This window comes from Ascidiella aspersa, chromosome 4 (genome assembly GCF_963924565.1).
Source record: "Ascidiella aspersa chromosome 4, kaAscAspe10.2, whole genome shotgun sequence".
NCBI classification, from domain to species: domain Eukaryota; kingdom Metazoa; phylum Chordata; class Ascidiacea; order Phlebobranchia; family Ascidiidae; genus Ascidiella; species Ascidiella aspersa.
In genome coordinates, this window is record NC_139450.1 from 2,070,128 (window position 1) to 2,088,025 (window position 17,898).

The 17,898-nt window shown below is 34.3% G+C and overlaps 1 protein-coding gene across 1 annotated transcript; it reads right to left on the minus strand.

The window, feature by feature from the left end:
- Nucleotides 1-676: 676 nt before the first annotated feature.
- Nucleotides 677-17,060, minus strand: LOC146146606 (casein kinase I-like). The gene is made up of 9 exons (XM_083387564.1): nucleotides 16,944-17,060; nucleotides 15,574-15,690; nucleotides 14,932-15,080; nucleotides 13,957-14,185; nucleotides 9,163-9,333; nucleotides 8,585-8,733; nucleotides 6,185-6,269; nucleotides 4,477-4,595; nucleotides 677-1,259 (listed from the first exon to the last, which is right to left on the minus strand). The coding sequence occupies exons 1-9, from the start codon at nucleotides 17,017-17,019 to the stop codon at nucleotides 1,179-1,181; spliced, it is 1,176 nt and encodes a 391-aa protein (XP_083243690.1). The 5' UTR covers nucleotides 17,020-17,060; the 3' UTR covers nucleotides 677-1,178.
- Between the last annotated feature and the right edge of the window lie 838 nt (nucleotides 17,061-17,898).

Here is a 17,898-nt window from a genome sequence, read left to right on the forward strand (position 1 = left end):
CCTTTTTTGGTTTGGTAAACCCTTAAAGTTGTTGTGACTAACTTATGCACCCTGTCTACTTAAAAGGTAATCTGAGGTACGATATGACAAATCATTATGCATTTCGATATTATCATGTCAATTAAACTGAGCAGCGGAGCTGCCGAAGTTTTACACGCGGACGGTGAGAGTTCGATTATGGCTGCAGGCGAGTACTATTGCATGTCATACTACAGAATTCAACGTCAAACATTAAAGGTTCATTACAAGTTTGTGATGCACCCTTGTATACCTTTTCGTACTGGTAAACCCCATGCCTATTTTGGTGCACCCGTTGAAGAGCACTGATCTAGTCTAAACTTTTTTAGTTTACAAGAATTTGGTAAGTTCAATTACAATGTACGTTACTTTAATTAAACCAAACTGCTCTAATTTAAATAATATTATAAAATAGAAAAATTAATGTCTGACCCGGCACTGTAGCATGGCAAAATTTAGCGGTAGTATCGAAACCAGTTAGTCGACAAAAATAATAAATTTTAAATTTCGAGGACTATCAAAAACGAATTTTATGTATTTATTGTCAAAAGTTTAACCTATAAACTTTCCGTATATCACATACCCTAGCAAACTAAATACTTAACATTAAACATTTAGCACTAAACAAAATGAAACCAAAGTTTCGCGAAAATGTTTTTGTCTAATTTATTTTATGCTCTAATATTTTCAGGTAAAAAAAGTGTTTTGTCAAATACTTTTTGGCGAAAAAAAGAGGAGATAATCATATACAACGTGAAATCACATAAAAATACAAGTGCAAATACAAATTGCCAACCTACACTGGTTTAAAGGGTTGCGGATCAGGGGATTTTGAGGACTAAAAAGTTCGCCAAGTTAACAACAACATAAAGGAGGTGAAATGAAATGTAGGTCTTCAAAAAAATTAAAGAAATGATTGGAAAAAACGGATGTTATGGTTATTTAATTAGGCCTAAAGAGCGACGTTTAAACTTACAAAATAGCTGGATTCGGAAAAATTAACTTAAAAAAACGGGGAGGACAAAAATTCATCTAAAATTCACCAGTCGTCGATTAATGTACAATTCCTATTCGCGAGGGCATCTAAGTAGACTGTGATGTGACATGCCACAGTTTTCTCGTTATAAATACATAAAAAACACTACGACGCAGTCGACAGACTATTTCGTCCGAAACCTTGAATGCGGTTTCTCGTCTTGAGTTTGTTGCGAATCTCGCCTCCATGATGAACCACTGTCAGCCTGCAAAAGCAAGAAATAAATCAATAAAGGAAGCCATAAGACAGTGGTCGGCAAACTTTATTTGTCGCGGCCCAAAGCACTCTTTTCCTAGCTATTAAAGGCCCACTACGTAAAACCACTACGAAAACAGTGGCGGATTCAGGATATTTGATTTTAAGGTGAAGTATTACACGGCGCCTTGATGCAGAAAAAAACTGCCATGTCATAATGTAAAACATACTACAAAAGAATAATATACGTGCGTAGCGCGAACAATTTTGCGTTTATATATAATTAAAGTTGGCAAAAAATATAGCTCTACTGGCTCTCAGGACCACATTTGGTACGTGGGTCTAAATCACGCTGACGAAATATAAAAATTCGTATCCACACAAACTTTTAAAACAAAGTTCAATGAATGTAAGACTATCACGCGGCCCACAACTACATTATAACACTAAGCTATGAAAAGTAACTCGCGACCCACTAAAAATGGTTCTGCGGCCCACAGCTTGCCGATCACTGCCATAAGAGAACATCGACGTCGGAGTAAGACCAAAATAGGAATAATACCTATTAGTCGTAATAACGTCTAAATCTTAAGACCTAAATACTTGGAAATAAGGCCTAAATGGTAAACTTCAGAATGAAACACACTCCGGAATAAGACCAAAACAGAAACACAGAGGTTATATAAAAAAGATGATCCACTATCAGCCTGAATACGCACAAAAGCAAGTAATAAATCAATGAAAAAACTCCAGCCATAAGAAAGATTGAAACAAGAACATTATGCGCGTCGGAATAAAACATCTTAGAAATAATATAAATAAAAGAACAACTCCTCTGGTATTAATTCTTAACCAACGTTTGGGCAACCTGTGCAAGTCGCCTTTGTCAGGATGATTTACACCGAACGCTCGTACAATAAATGGAAAACACACAAAGGACAAACGCAAGAAATAAATCAAAGAGAAAAGTTCAGCCAAAAGGTCGAAATATCAGCGTCGGAATATAACGCACTTCGGATTAGACCGAAAAAGCCAAACAAAACCAAAGTTTATAAAAAAATATCTAAAACAACTTTATTCAAAAGGAGCAGAATACTATAGTTACGCAAAATGCATCATCAGTTATGCTTAAACACTTTTTTTTAAATAGGACTGATAGCTAACAGTATGGCAAGTGCTGGCGACTTGGCAACTACGGCCGAAGAATCAGCCAGAAAACCGAAGAAATTGGTGCAAAAAAAATTTCAAAATTTTTGAAAAGCTTTTTTCCAACTTCCAATTTACAAAATACCGTGTGGTTGTTTCCACACATATTTAATCACATCTTTTTTTGAACAGCGGAAATATGTAATAACATTACACACTACAATTGGCAGAAATTCATTTTGTTGTGTTATTTTGAAAAAAGTTACGGTAGTGTGAAGCACGTTGTTTAGTGAGAAAAAGCCAGTGTAAGGCATATAGACTGTCTATTATTTTAAAAAGTACACACTTTTGATAATACAATTGTTACGTGTTGGCAGTTTTACTTTGAATTGGCAAGTACTTCTATATTGGGTTGATTTCCTGTATATTGAGTTGAATTCCCCATTCCTGTTAAATGTACAGGTATAACATTCGCATCAGCATATTAAGGATGTACCAGGCTATGCTTCTCCCCCTAAGGCCTAAAGTATATTTTTGGTTGTTTAATTACGCAAATGCAAAACATTTTCGCGCGCTGGTTTTGCTAGGTTTATATGTCTTTGTTTTCAACATCTATCCCAAAGGTAATATGCATACTATGTGGCATGTTACACTGTGACTGCCACCATTTCTATTAAATTTTATTATAAATATCATTATTTCGAGCAATATAAATTGGAAATGTATCCAAAAAATATTTTTCCGTGCTTTTCAATCTGGTTTTGAGCAGCACATTTTCACACAAGTTTGCCTGAAAACAGCTATCTATGTAACACTTTTAAAGCAAGAAAAGCAGACATGTATATGTTAATGACTTAATGTAACAAAACTTTTTGCGCCTTCGGCGCTACGTTTTGTTGTCTAATTTACTTATTAATAGCTTTGTTTATCGCCAAAACATGGCAAGGCTCATACATTCCTTAGGCGAACACATCATTTAAGTTTAGGGCCGCGACCAAAAACCGAAGAATTTTCGCCAAAAATGCTTGTCACCAGAAGGCTGGCAAGATTCTGCCAGCCTGATAGCTAATAGTCGTAATAACATAACGCCTAAATTGGAATAAACAGTCGAAATAAGACCTGTACAATGTACATCTTTATACCTAACCATGAACCACTGGCTTTACCGAACTTCAATAATAATTTCAATCCTAATCAAATGATTTAATGCAAGATACACACATATGTGTTCAACACCTGTGATCTAGCCTTTCTCTGAGCCTGTGTAGCAGTTGGTAGAACAACCCGGCTTGACCGGAGGTCGTGAGTTCGAACCTCACTGCAAGCTAGTTGTTTTCTAGCCTGCCCTGCTTGCATCATAGATCGACAGATTCGGTGAGTCTGCGATGGCTTTCGGTGTACGAACCACACAATATAATAATTTTAAACCCTAACACAACTGCGCCGTTAAAACTATGGCCCCCAAACGTCGACAACAAAATGGACAACAAAATGGTTGACGCCAGACCGATGCCTCCTGATCGTCACATACCCTTTCCCTACAGTTTCAGGCGTTATTTTGGCCATTTAGGCCTTGTTCCGAGTTCCGACAGATTTATGTTTTACTCTTTCATGGATATTTTTGTGTTTTTGGTTTATTATGCCATTGGCCTTAATGCTGTGGTATTATAGATTTTTCTGCTTTAGGTATTTTTGATTTGTAGGTCTTGTTGTGTGTTTACAAATAACGCATTTTTAACCAAACGTAAGACTAGACTTGGGCAAACTACGGCACCAGAGTTTTATTTTCAATAAAAAATTTTCATGCACTTAACGATTTTACATATATACCTTAATGCAATAAATTACACTTTGTTTACCCTACTCAAATTTTCCCTAAAATTTACAGCTTTAATTTAAAGCAGGGTTTTTAAAGATGACAACGTAAACCATAAACAGGTAGACTTAAGAAACCTGCAGTTTTCAGTTCAAGAAATGTGAAACTGAAACGAAAAGCTCCGTAATCTAGATTTCGTGTTCACAAATTGCGGACAATCGCGTTTTCAAACGTCACAAAGGTCAAACAATGGCGCTGTTCTTACCTGGGGCTGTCGCGCGAAGTCGTGGGTCATGTTGGCCCCAGAACCCCGGTGAAGTCGGGAACTCACCCTCTGTTCACGCTCAACCCTCGATAGGGGGCGGGTGGGGGTCGCCGCCGAGTCTGCAACAATAAAGCATTGTGACGTAACTGTACACTAGGCTAAGATAGAATTAAGGTAGGATAGGGCCAGTGTTGTAATGACTTAGTTACTTAAGTCACTGTTTTAAAATAAATTGAATAGACTTGACTAAGTCTTAAGTCGTAAGATTTTTAGACTTTTTACAAGAGGTCGAACCGTTTGACTTTTCCGGTTCAGGTTCAGGCTCAGGTTCAAGGATTTTTTCGGAATCCGGTTCAGTTCCGGTTTCGGTTAGGAGCAATTTAAAAGTTCAGTTTCAGCTCCAGGTCGACCATTGTTATTTAAAACCCGATTCAAAAAGTTCCGATTCGGATACAATAAGTTGCGTTAAAACTAAAAGTGTTGGTCAATAAAATTATAAAATAGTTTGAATTTTAACTCGTATTAAACCTAAGCTTCATGACGTTTAAAAAGCAAGCAGTTCATTATTCAAATATCTCAAAAATTAAAATGCAACGTTTTATTATAGAAATATTTTTTTTTCATAATATTTTGAACATGGCATAACTTGATTCTGCACAAATACAACTTGTGACGTCATGCTGGAGTGAAACGCTTTTCAACTGGATCGGGTAAGGTTCAGGTTAAGGTTCAGGTTCTTCAAAACATTTGGTTCAGTTCCTGTTCGGCTCCTTAAAATCTCACAAAAAAATGGTTCGGAAAAAATCGCTCAAAACAGGTTCGGTTCGACTTCCTGCTTGTTATTATACAAATCAATTCAAATTCTTTGTGGCAACCCTGTCATGCTGTGTTGCACCTGATTGGGCTTTTATGATTACTCTGGACAACATCTATTGTGACGTCAGGATTGCATATTGTTTTAGTGGAACGTCCAAACAAAGCCACGCTTAGAAATGTATGGGCCTGTGCATTTCGTTTTCAACCAAAATGCTCCCACAATCCGAATTATATTTAATTCCGACTGTTCTAGTTAATCAAGTTTTATAATTCGTTAGAATTCGCCGCCATTATTTTTCAGCACATAGTTAGTTTATATGCGGTCAAAGTTGAAAACACATTTAAATTGTAGCAACAACATATTAAAATCAATCTTTGTTTGTATCCGTGTTTGTCCGATTCTAAATATGGAAATAAGGTGGCACTGTTCAACGACAAACTGCAGTACAATCTTCGACAAGCTTTCGCACAAGTTCGAGCTTCATCTGGTCAAAGTAGGAAGGCAAATACCGACGAAAGCTTGTCAAGATTTGAATACAATCTGATTTCTATCAAACTGTGTACAACCTAACTTTTCATTACTTTAAGAAAATAACCGATTTGTACCCATTAGACTATCCATTAGAAAACTGGTTGTATTATTTGGGTATTTACTTATTCCCTTGCCATATATTGACAAGTTGCAAAATTGTTGTTTTATATAAACATTGTCGCTAATATTTTTTGAATTTATTTACTATGCCGTAAACTAAAGAAAGTTTAAAAACACTTCTTTAGCCTGAAAAACGACAAATGCGTTAACTTTGTTTTGCTTAGCACGTGCGTACTCAAGGAAGTGGTAGGCACAGTGTGACGTCACAAACGTTGTACACGTCACAGTAAGGGTGTTTACCTTTCTGTGTAGCGCTTGCCATCCTTCCCTGGGACGAAGTTCGATTTTCTTTTCTTTCTTTTTCTTCGTTCGTCGAACGATTTCCCTGGGATTGAACGCAAATAAATTAGACATATTTTAAATCAGTTTACAGGCAAAGCAGGAATTCGAAATTTGTGCATTTTTCTGTATGAATTAGATTGTTTGTTACTGGTTACATTTGCGTACGTGTGCCTAGACTAGAGCGGGGGTCGGCAACCTTTTTTGCACTGCGGACCGGTTTAAAAGTAAAATTTTGTCGTGGACCGGCCTTGAAAAAACAGCAAAAGTTCAGGAAAGGAAATTTATTACAACTTTCAATACGAACTTTATGCTAGTTTTGCCGCAAAGAGATGCTCCCATCTAAGAATTATTGAACTTACTGAAACCCACGAGCGGCGTCCGGCGAGCCAAACAATTTAGTTTAAGCCAGCCCGCGGCTCATTTCAATAAAACTTTTAGGCCTTTACGTTTTTTTCTTAAATTACACTGGTATAACATAATTACCAATTCCTATATTCTTACCAGCTTCTCAAAATAAGGATATTTAAGTTCCTTTGGCGTTTGCCGACCACGGGACTAGAGGTAACAATGGGATTTTAAAAAAATATATCGGAAAATTAAATTTGCATTCAGAAATGTCCCATAATATTGAATCGGAGCCGATAACCGATGCTTAGTGTTAGCAAACCTAATCTCTTAACGTTTTTAGTAAACTGAACCACTTAAAAAGCAAACACCTGAAAAAAATAAGCTTTGTACTTTTCAAATTTTATTAATTTACTTATTTGGGCATAGCAATGACATCACTTAGCATCAGACATCCCTATTTGCAAACACGCAAAAAGTGACTTTCAACGACATTCTATAAATCTGCTTTAAAAACACTAATTAGAAGTCAGACAGTAAAAGTACTTTCTGCTACGTCGGTCATGGAAAATACTTTCATACCAGCATTCGGTGTTGTAATGACTTAAGTCAATGACTTGACTTAAGTGCACTTAAGTCACTGTTTTCAAACGACTTGACTTGACTTAAGTCATTTGGGAAAAGGGGTTAAAATGAAGCGTTGGGTTAAAATGAAGCGTTATGACTTAACTGGGACCTGACTTGCGCAACTGATGACTTGGACTGGGACTTGACTTGTTATTTATTCAAAAACACTTGGCTTGGACTTAAGTTGTTTTACAAATGATTTGACTGGGACTTGGTTTACAACACTGCCAGCATTATACGTGTATAAAAAGTTCCTGAAAGTTCGGTTGTTAACATTGAGACCTTTAGTTACCCTCAGAAGACTTTACACTTACGTACAGGATTCATAAGAGCACCATTTCCGCAATGGTCGAGGTCGAAAGTTCGAATCTCACCGAAATCTATTTTTACCCAGACTTCTTGGCAGAATAAAATATTTTCGCGACCTATTGCATTAAAATGCCTGGCAGCGAAAAATCAATGTGTATTTAATTGCATAGTGCCAGTTTCAATATATTTTCTTGCGTTGATAACATGAAAAATATTTCAAGATGTACACCGAGCCTTCATTTAGTTTAAAGCAGGGGTTCTTAACCTTTTTTGTATGCTTTACCCTTTTAACAAAGATGAATATCAGATTTACCCCCAACATTATGATGAAACAATGAAGTTACTAAGAGATAAGGATGTTGCCAATTAAATAAAATAGCTATCATCGCGAAAAATAATGTTACTGACACTAGATAATAAAGAATTAATAGGCTACTATAGGCTAACTTCGAATTAGGAATTAATCTGAACTAGGAAAGTAGGCCACCAATACCTACGGCTTGCACAATTTTTCTGTCCTGTCAGCTGATGTGGATATTTTGATTGATAGCTCATTTACCCCCTAAAACGAGAAAATTTACCCCCTGGGGTAAGTTTACCCCAGTTTAAGAAAGGCTGGTTTAAAGGATAACTAACAACCAAAAGGCTTCTGAATTACTATACTATATGTGTGACGTTGTCGTTGGTCGCTTGGTCAGTACGACTTCTGCAATGGCCAGATCCAATTGTACACTCTTCTTGTGTATAAATGTTTTACGCCACTTTTCAACATATACATATTTATTTCTCGTTTTTTTTAAACATGAGGTCAAATTTAAAACAGTAAAACTACTTATTCTGCTTAAATTAAAAAAATGACATTAAAGTCTATTTTTATAGCTTAATCAAACAACAAAATCTATTTTTGTTGGTTAAAAGAAAAGGCTTGTTCTTGACTTTGTTGTTTAATCAGCGGTCTTGCATCAAAAATACCGGAAAAGAAAACCACTATTTTTAAGACAACAATTTCTTAAACCCTGGGCGCATCGCAACAGTCAACAGGCCAATATATACAAGGATAAAACTCTCCCCACTTACAAATTTGAGCATGTTCCAGTCGAATACGTAGTCGTAAGTGAATCCCTGTCTGTGGAAGAGGTTGCGGAAAAGCTGGCGAAGGTAGGAGTAGTCAGGCTTGTCATCGAAACGCAGCGAACGGCAGTAGTTAAGGTACGTCGCGAACTCCGCTAAATGAACGGGAAACATTGGTAAAGTTAACAAGGTAAATAGCTGTATTTTTCTAACAAAAAACACTTGTATAAACAAGCATAAATTTGGTCAGTGGTACTAAACACAAAATAACAAGGTAAATAGCTGTTTTTATTTTTGTTTTTTTACTGATTGGTGATTCCCTAAAAACCTGGTTAGGAGACGATACTAAATGTTTTAGTATCGGTACTTGTCCGATACGATAAAAATAAATTTTGGACTTCATCACGTTTTTGTCTAAGCAAACAAAATCGCATCTAACCAAGATTAACTTGTTTCATAAATGTTAACCACGTAAACATTATAAGGTAAACCATGTAAACTCTAGACTTGGTGGTATCTACAATCGCAGTGGTAATGATTCTTAGGGTATTCGGTCGTAATCAGGGCGTATAATGCAAACTCACATGGGTGTCCTTTGCAGAGCGCCTCTATAGCGGTCGACATCTTTTTCTCGCTGATTCGCTCGTACTTTTGTCGTTTCGTCGCTGCCTTGAGTCCTTGCCAGGGAAGTGTTCCGAGGTTAAAGTACATGAGAATGTAGCCGAGAGACTCAAGATCATCGCGACGACTTTGCTCTGTTTGACAAATATAAAATAGTGGACAATGTTAAAAATGCATTGGTATATAGAAGAGATGACTTGACCTGTATTGTTAAAAAAACTAATACATACTTTGAGTGAAAAGTGCCACATTCCAATCTGATACTAAATGATGTCATTGCTATGATCCAATGACAATAGTTTCCAGGCAATTAGGCCAAAATTTGCCATTAAAATGATATAAAACATGAAAAAAAATATTTTTTTAAGAAATGACATTATTATGACAGTGTTGGTATTACATTTGATCTGTAAAAATCGTACAGCCCTAACAATTCCTTTTAGAATTCCTTTTTAGGAGTAGAGCTAATCATTTTATTTTTTTTTAAATTAGAAAAAAAAATTTACACTAAATTGGGTTAAAACTAGTTCTTTTAAGTTTAATATTGTAGTTTTAGTTTCAACGACAAAATACTACAGAAAGTGTTATATATGTGTGGTTGGGGCAACTTAAAGCGAAAAGGCATTGGTCATAAAAAGGTTTTCTATATTTGGTAACAACAGAATCTAGGGCTTCCACTTTCACATCATGGAGTTGCCAGCAAATGCCATTATAACGTTTAATGCTACAGCAGTGTATTAATATAACAAAGCTGTGCTGTCTCTAATGATGTGGTTATCAGTGTTGTAATGAATTAAGTTCGTAACATGTACCTCACATGTGCAATAGTCACAGTTTTTAAATGACCTTAATTGACTTGACTTGGCTATGACTTTACTAAAATCTTTTGAACAAATAACTTAAAGTGGATGAGGTAAATAAGATTGAAATTGAATATTTATTGAATCAAAGGTTATATATATGTGTAGCGTATTTTCCAACATCTTTAATTGTCTAATTTTTTTGCATGTAAAACTAGCTTGCTATCTGTTGGGTTATTGTTACATTTTATTTGACGTATTGCCAATAATATGTCACATTTATCCACTTTAATACTTTAAAGGTTGATTTTTATATCAATGACTCGACTTGGAGTGCTACAATAATGACTTGACTGAAACTTGATTTTTTTTAAAAGACTTGACTTGGAATTGAGTTATTTACAAGTGATGGACTTGACAATGACTTGTTTATGACTTGTTTATAACACAAGCTTTCGCACAACCGTGCTTCATCAGGTCAAAGTATAAATGAAAGCAATTGAAACGCACGTAAATGCGCAAACGCAAGTAAAAGGCGATAAGAATGGTGGCGTTTAACATATCCCCAGGCACATGCTCGCAAAAGCGTGTTACTGACGCGAAAACAATTCGGCACCCAAGAGAGGCTCACAGTCGAACAAAACATAATTAAAAAGTTCGATGCCATCAATGTCGGACTCAATCGGGATTTGGGCTTTATGTCACACTACACCTCATAGCAGGCTGTACTACACCCTTCGTGACTTGAAGCGCACATAGTATAATTGTTTTTGCGTCAGTAACACGCTTTTGCGAGCATGTGCCTGTGGATATGTTAGACGTCACAATTCTTGTCGCATTTTACTTGCGTTTGCGCTTTTACGTGCATTTACGTGCATTTTAATTGTTTTCATTTCTACTTTGACCTGATGAAGCACGGTTGTGCGAAAGCTTGTCGAGAATCAAATACAATTTGTCTTAATACAGTGCCACCTGATTCCTCTGTTTATATATTATGTTCCATTTTTATTTTTAAAATTGGAGCTTGCTGGTCGGCCATTTAAATGTAGGTTACAATATCTTCCAATCACACAACTAGAGATTTCCTATCTTATTGATTTAACAATTAGTGGTTCGACTTTCTAATCGTAAAATATTTATCATTAATAATACACCAATAGCATCCCATGAGATGATTTCAGGGTTGCCACTTAACTTTACCAGGACTTTTCAACAAAAATCTGTTTGAAGACCTTTAATTAGATCGCTAAATGTTCACGAATATAAATAAAAAACAAAACAGCATAAATGGCACAGACAACACAATTAAAAATAGTTGAAAAATAACTTTTTTAAGGCACTTGCTAAACACATAATTTAAGCTGGACATGAAATAAATTTAAAGACCATGGAAAAACATCGGGTTTTTCGAAGACTTTTAATGAGTAAAACCATTCACGGACATTCTAACAGTTTTAAAGATTCAAAGAATTTGTGGCAACTCTAAGATTACAAAAAGCAATTGTACTTTTTAATATTCTACTGTACCACAAGAAGCTTTATTTTATCTTTCTAGCAGCTTTAAACCAACAGCCATTTAAAAACAAGATATGTTTTACAACCAATAAAGTCAGCTAACCCTTGGGAAATTGTAGTCTTAACTCTTAACGAACACCTAACAACAGTGGGATTCATTTCATTGCAAAGACAAAACCACTAACAAATAACAGATTGTAGTTTTATAAATCAAAGAACTGTAGTTGAAGTATTGATTTAATTTGGCAGCAACACAGTCACATAAATTCCTAACCTTAAGGAGTGGTGAACAGGCTTTTAGGCAACTGGCAATCACATGGTATCTGTGGCTAGGCAATTGCAAGGGCCACTTCAAGCATAAAAACATGACTTTAACATTAATTTGTCTAAGGATGATGTATTTTGGGAAGAGGGAAATTTTATTTGCACCTGGCTTTATTGATTTTCTGCCTTGAAGTGCCCAGCAAGTATTGATCAGATGGGCAAATAATTTAATCAGATAAGAAAAGATCTAGATAACACACCACTGCACTTTAGCTAGATCAGTGGTTCACAACAACTAAACCTAGAAAGGATATAAAGGTAATATCTACAGACCATTTCAGAATACAAAAACAAATTTGTAATTTTAATTTGAAGTTCGTAATAAAAATATCAAAGCCCATACAGAGGTACAGTAGGTATCATTTTGAAAGTTTCAAATATATAACCCTTTATTCATTTTCAACATCAAAATAATAACTACTTCTATATGGGCTTTGATGTTATTTTTATGTCCTACACCCTCCAACCAGTGCGCTTCATATTTTAAAAGTGTTTTTAGCAATGCTGTTTGACAGGTTATTAATTATATCACCATTACGGCAATACAGCATAATTTCCAAAAATATAAGCAAAGGTCAATGTATAACTAAAGCCTAACAGAAACGGTAGCACAATTTATAAACACCAATGCTGGGAAACAACGCATTGCTAGCCTTTGACAGCAGTAGTGGCCAAATCAAAAATTCTCAATCAGCTTAACTTTAACCTGTCACAAATGAATGCCTCTAAAGCTAGATGTGCTTGTGATTAGCTGCACTTAAGAACCTCAGTCTTTCGTAGAATGGTATCTGACATTTCAAGTCTCTTGGAAATCAAGTTAGCATCTGGGGCACATATGTTATAATTTGCCATGACCAATTGTGATGAGAAACAACCATTAAACAAAGAACAGAATAAGTATGACATGTACAAAATAAAATACTAATAAAATGTTACATAATTTTGGTTTAGATTTAGGTTTGTGAGGCAAAAATAATAAAATAAAAACCTGTATTTTGTAAGTTTTTATAAAAAAAAAGGATTCACATTAACAATGGAAAAAAATAACAATCCTTTTCAGATTGTACTCTATAAAACCTTCAACAGTTATCCAACAGCTTAAAATTCAGTGTAGTGTAAGTATGAGTTGCTTGATAATTGCAGCATTGTCATTGCCTAATAATTATTTGTGTTAATAATATCTTTTAAATACATACATGTTTGTTTTGTCTACCACAACTAGAGATCAACTGAAAGCACTTTTTCGTGACAGTTCGATAACATTTTTTTATACTTTTTTTAATCGATATTAAATATTGATAACATTTTTTTTGTTGATATAAACCCGACTTAGTGTTACATCAAATTACACATTGCTTTGAATGATGCTGAGCACATTGCTTTTGAATGATGCTTTGTTAAAAAACGCTATATAAAAACTTAAAGGGTTGACTATGAATCAAAATTTGCACTCAATACTTGGGTGAGTCTATCAATCAGAGCTCACCCAGACAAAAAAAATTGGCAAAAAATTCTGGCACCAATGATTTTGCCTGCTGTTGTATTTTGGTGTGTTTACATAGTTATAGTATGTTCGGCCTAAATTGTTTACCAACCAATTGAAAGAATAATACTTTTGCCATGTGTATTGTACTTCATTTATTAATTTGTAGTTGCACAATCATGAATCGTTGGTGATTTACACAATAAAAAGCCTTTAGTCTTGGGCAAAAAAATGTCACAGCTCAAAAAGAAAGTCCAATATGTCTGAAAAAACAAACGCGTTTTTTAAGGGCACCCATCGGTAGGTGAATGGGGGTTAATCAGAGTTGGCCTGGAGCCAATTGTACTCCCATTGGTGAGAGGGCAAGTGCAAAATCTTAAACCTGAACTTCATAAAAAAAAAATATCAGCTCAAATTTATAACAATTCATCGGTAGAGTGTAATAATGACCAACCAATATATTTGTCTAACTTATCTTCAATCTCAAGAGAAGCAATGTTTTGCACTGTAAAAAAAACTGTGTAAATGAAAGTGGCATTCAAGAAAAAACATTATGATAAACTTTATATTGATAGAAAGGCATTTGAACTACAGGTGAAAAAATAGAAGCAAACAAATTCTTAAAAAACACTTACCAATCCCTAGATGTGTATTTATGGAAGCGTATCGGGCCGTCCCGGTCAGGTTTTTGTTTTCGCGATAGGGGATGTGCTGGTGCGTCCGAGCATCACGGTACTTCTTTGCAAGTCCGAAGTCGATAATGTAAACAAGGTTTCCTTTTTTTCCAAGGCCCATGAGAAAGTTGTCGGGTTTGATGTCGCGATGAATAAAGTTCTTGCTGTGGATGTATTCCACTCTGCTTATCTGTATGAAAAATAGTTTTTTTATCGGTGTAAACAGGTATATAACTAAAAAAACAGGTTAAAATTATAAACAGGTTGAAAATTTAGAAGTAAAAAAGGTTTTATCAGCTTAACTGGTTTCTAACTAAAAACGCAGGTTGAAAATATTATTTTTTACAAGTAAAATAGGGTTTTATCGGTGTAAACGGGTATGAAAAATAATCTGGGTTGAAATTAGTCGTTTATAAAGAAAATACCTTGAATTTAAGTTGTTTAACAAAAAAAAATTCTGAAAGGGGATGGAATCATTTTAGCTAGTAGAAACCTACAAATCTCTGTAAAATTATCTTAGAATTAACTGAATGGTAAGGTTAGTTAAACAAAAATTGCTAAAGTAGGAAAACACCTTAAGTTGGTATTATATAAAATAATTTTAAATAAACCAGTTTAGGGTAAAATTAACATGAAAATTTCCCAGTAAACCAAAGTATTTAGGTATCTTAAATTTAAATAGTCATTTATGTTTAAGTACAACCGTAACAGAAAAATTAATGATTAACAGGCCCTAACCAGGAGGAAATAAATAAATACCTTAGTTGTAAATATAGCTCATGTATAAAATTATATTAAATAAAGTTAAAAAAAAAAAAAAAAAAAAAATTTTCTTTCTAGAAGGACGGAAATTTAAAGATTCTAAGCAAAATTAAAAAGTAGGTAAAAGTTAAAACAACAAATTACAAAGAAAACAAAATAAAAGTTTTTATGTACCAGCTGGTCAGCTAAAAGCAGAACCGTTTTGAGACTAAACTTTCGCGAGCAGAAATTGAAAAGATCTTCGAGACTAGGGCCGAGCAGTTCCATGACGAGAACGTTGTAATCTCCCTCTGCTCCGCACCACTTAACAGTTGGGATGCCAACTAACAAAAAAAATAGGGTGATCAATAATGTTGGATAGGGGCAAATAGTTGATAGCAAGTGATAGCATTGCTACATGGCTGCTACTAGGGTGATATTGGTGCCAATCTAGTGGGCACTACTTTAGTAAAATAGGAAAAAAAAACAGCAGGACAAATTCATAGCTTTGATATAATGTTGAAAAAAATTAGTTTTAAAAGTTTATTTTGAAGCCCTTTTTGATGAATTACTTGATAGATATCATTATCATGTAAAATATTACATTTTTCTATTTAACAGTCAAGATATTTGCCGATTTGTCAGTTAATTACAATATTGATCTATTTCTAGCATTAAATATGTTTATAAAGCAAAATACACAATGGTTTATCATTAATCCTTATCAGAAAACGTAACTTTAGTAATATATACACAAAGTTAGGATATTTTTGCCCATGTTAACTCTATTTATTATTGAATACATTCCTTGAAAACGTGATTTTACGTGTAATAAACACTCACCCCCTCCCTGCATCATTTTGTAAAACTTGCTCTCTATATGAAGCTGTGGATGCTTGGTTTTCACACACTCCAGTTTGATTGCGACTTCTTCGCCTGTCGAAATGTTCGTCCCTACGGAAAGCAATAGCATGAAAATAATTTTGGGTGGTATATAAAGGTAGGAAAACTGACAGCAGAAACTGAGTTCGGATATCCGTTTACTTAACTTGAAAATTCGGACTACTGTAAATAGCTTTAGCGATAAATCGTATTGCAATTTTGCAGATCCGGTTCAATGCTGCGAATTTTAAAGTTCTGTAAATGGGCGAGTCGGGTAAACAGCCCCTTCTTCAAGTTAATGCTGAAATTTGCGCAGCAGTAAATTAGTCTCTACTGAAAAATATCAGTGTAGCGAGATTTTGTGATTTTAATTGAATTTTTGCCCTTGAAAGAAACAGCTTGAAAACATGGCTGGTGTAAACGCATTCCATACAGGGTAAAAGCTACCTAAGACTTAAGACGTAATGAAACAAATGCTTGGTGTATAGGTTTATAATAATTAAGGCCAGTAAAAAGTTTTTAAAGTAATTTTACACTAGTACATAAAGTAGTAAAATTGGTAACAGTGAAAGAATGATGTTATGAGCTCTATTTAAACAAAAAATGAGTTATAAAACATTATATTTTCTGTTTGGGCTATAAAATAGTTCTTTTAATTTACTTTAAAAAACAAAACTATGGAATCATAGTAAGCTTAATAAATGTTGTTCAATCAGCTATTAGACATTTATTAATATACTTTTAAATTTGCATTGTGGCACTGGCATCATCCTAACACACTTAAGTTAATATTTTAAACACTTGTAGAAGGCCAGTCCACATGAGTCAGTCAGATCAGAGTTATACCTCTTATGGTCAGCCAGTGCTGAGATCTTAAGAACTCACAGATCAATAGAATTTATTTGGCCTATTTGTTTGTCTCCAAAATTCTGGGCAAGTTGTAAAAATGCCAGCCTACCCTAGCAACTTAGAAGCGACCATTTTCTGAAATTAATGATTTGTAGCAAACTACAGAAAATTGTGCTTGATTGTTTTTATTAGGCATTTTTTTATATTTATATTTTTCTAGTAATTTTGCAAACAATGTTTCAACCATTGTTTATATGCGTTGTTATCTCAAAATATGTAAAAACCGTGAGTTTATATTTACAGAGATAAGTTATATTTTTTTGTTTTTTTACATTATAAATAATTAGTCAAATATCGTAACATTATTTTTCAAATCCTTTTAAATAAAAAAACTTTTTATTACCTTAAGAATCATTCAAGGTGATAAATTAAATTACAATTAAACATTAAAAAGTCATGTCAACTATAACACTTACCTAAGTAAATATCTCCGAACGAGCCACTTCCAATTTTACGCCCAAGACGATATTTATTTCCCACACGTAACTCCATTGTGAAAAATGTGTAAGAGAAAGTTAAACAAAAATATACGATAGCACCTGTACACAAAATGCAAAATATTTCACTTTTTTGCAAATTTAAAAGTCTTTCATTGCCATACAGAAGAAAACTGTTCTTGAATATACGCTTTTCAAAAGTCATCTAAAATCAAAAACTAGTCAATACCTTGAACATCATTTATCACTGCTTTTACAGTAAAAAATAAACTTGCAGAATAATCCTTATTACAATGTCATCTAGTTTTTCCTAAAGTTAGAAAAACTACAGCCACATAAATTTAGGATGTTTAAAAATAATTGTTTGAAACCTTGGCTATTAAAAGACTTGCAAAGAAAAGATAAGTGTGTGAAAAACACACGTATTTTACTTAATGAACTTTCATGACACCTCTTTTAATATAACCAAAGCTATATGCATTTTTTATAATGAACTAAATATAACCTATATATAAAAAATCAAGGGTTTAATTTGGTTAAAACATCGGAAACAAACAGAACATCTCATTCGCTAGTTGTATGTTGTGTTGCCCCCAATGAAAATTACAAACCAAAATCGGAATTAATTTGGTAAACCGATGAAACCTAACTTAATAAATGGAATGAAACTTTACTAAACACTTAATATCTCAAACATTTTAAGATTTGCAAAAAAGGGAAAAATGCAATGTGAGAATTTTATTCAGTAAAAACCTAGGCACATAAACCCATTACATTGATTAGGGTGGCGATTTGCCAGATTGGAAACTTTGAATTTGGCACGGGAGAGACAATTTTGCAGCTTGAAATTGCGCGGCTGTAATAACGTTATTGGTAAAATTTGCACAGCTAAAAATGGAGTAATATACTGAAAATCGTTAGCGCGACAAAACTT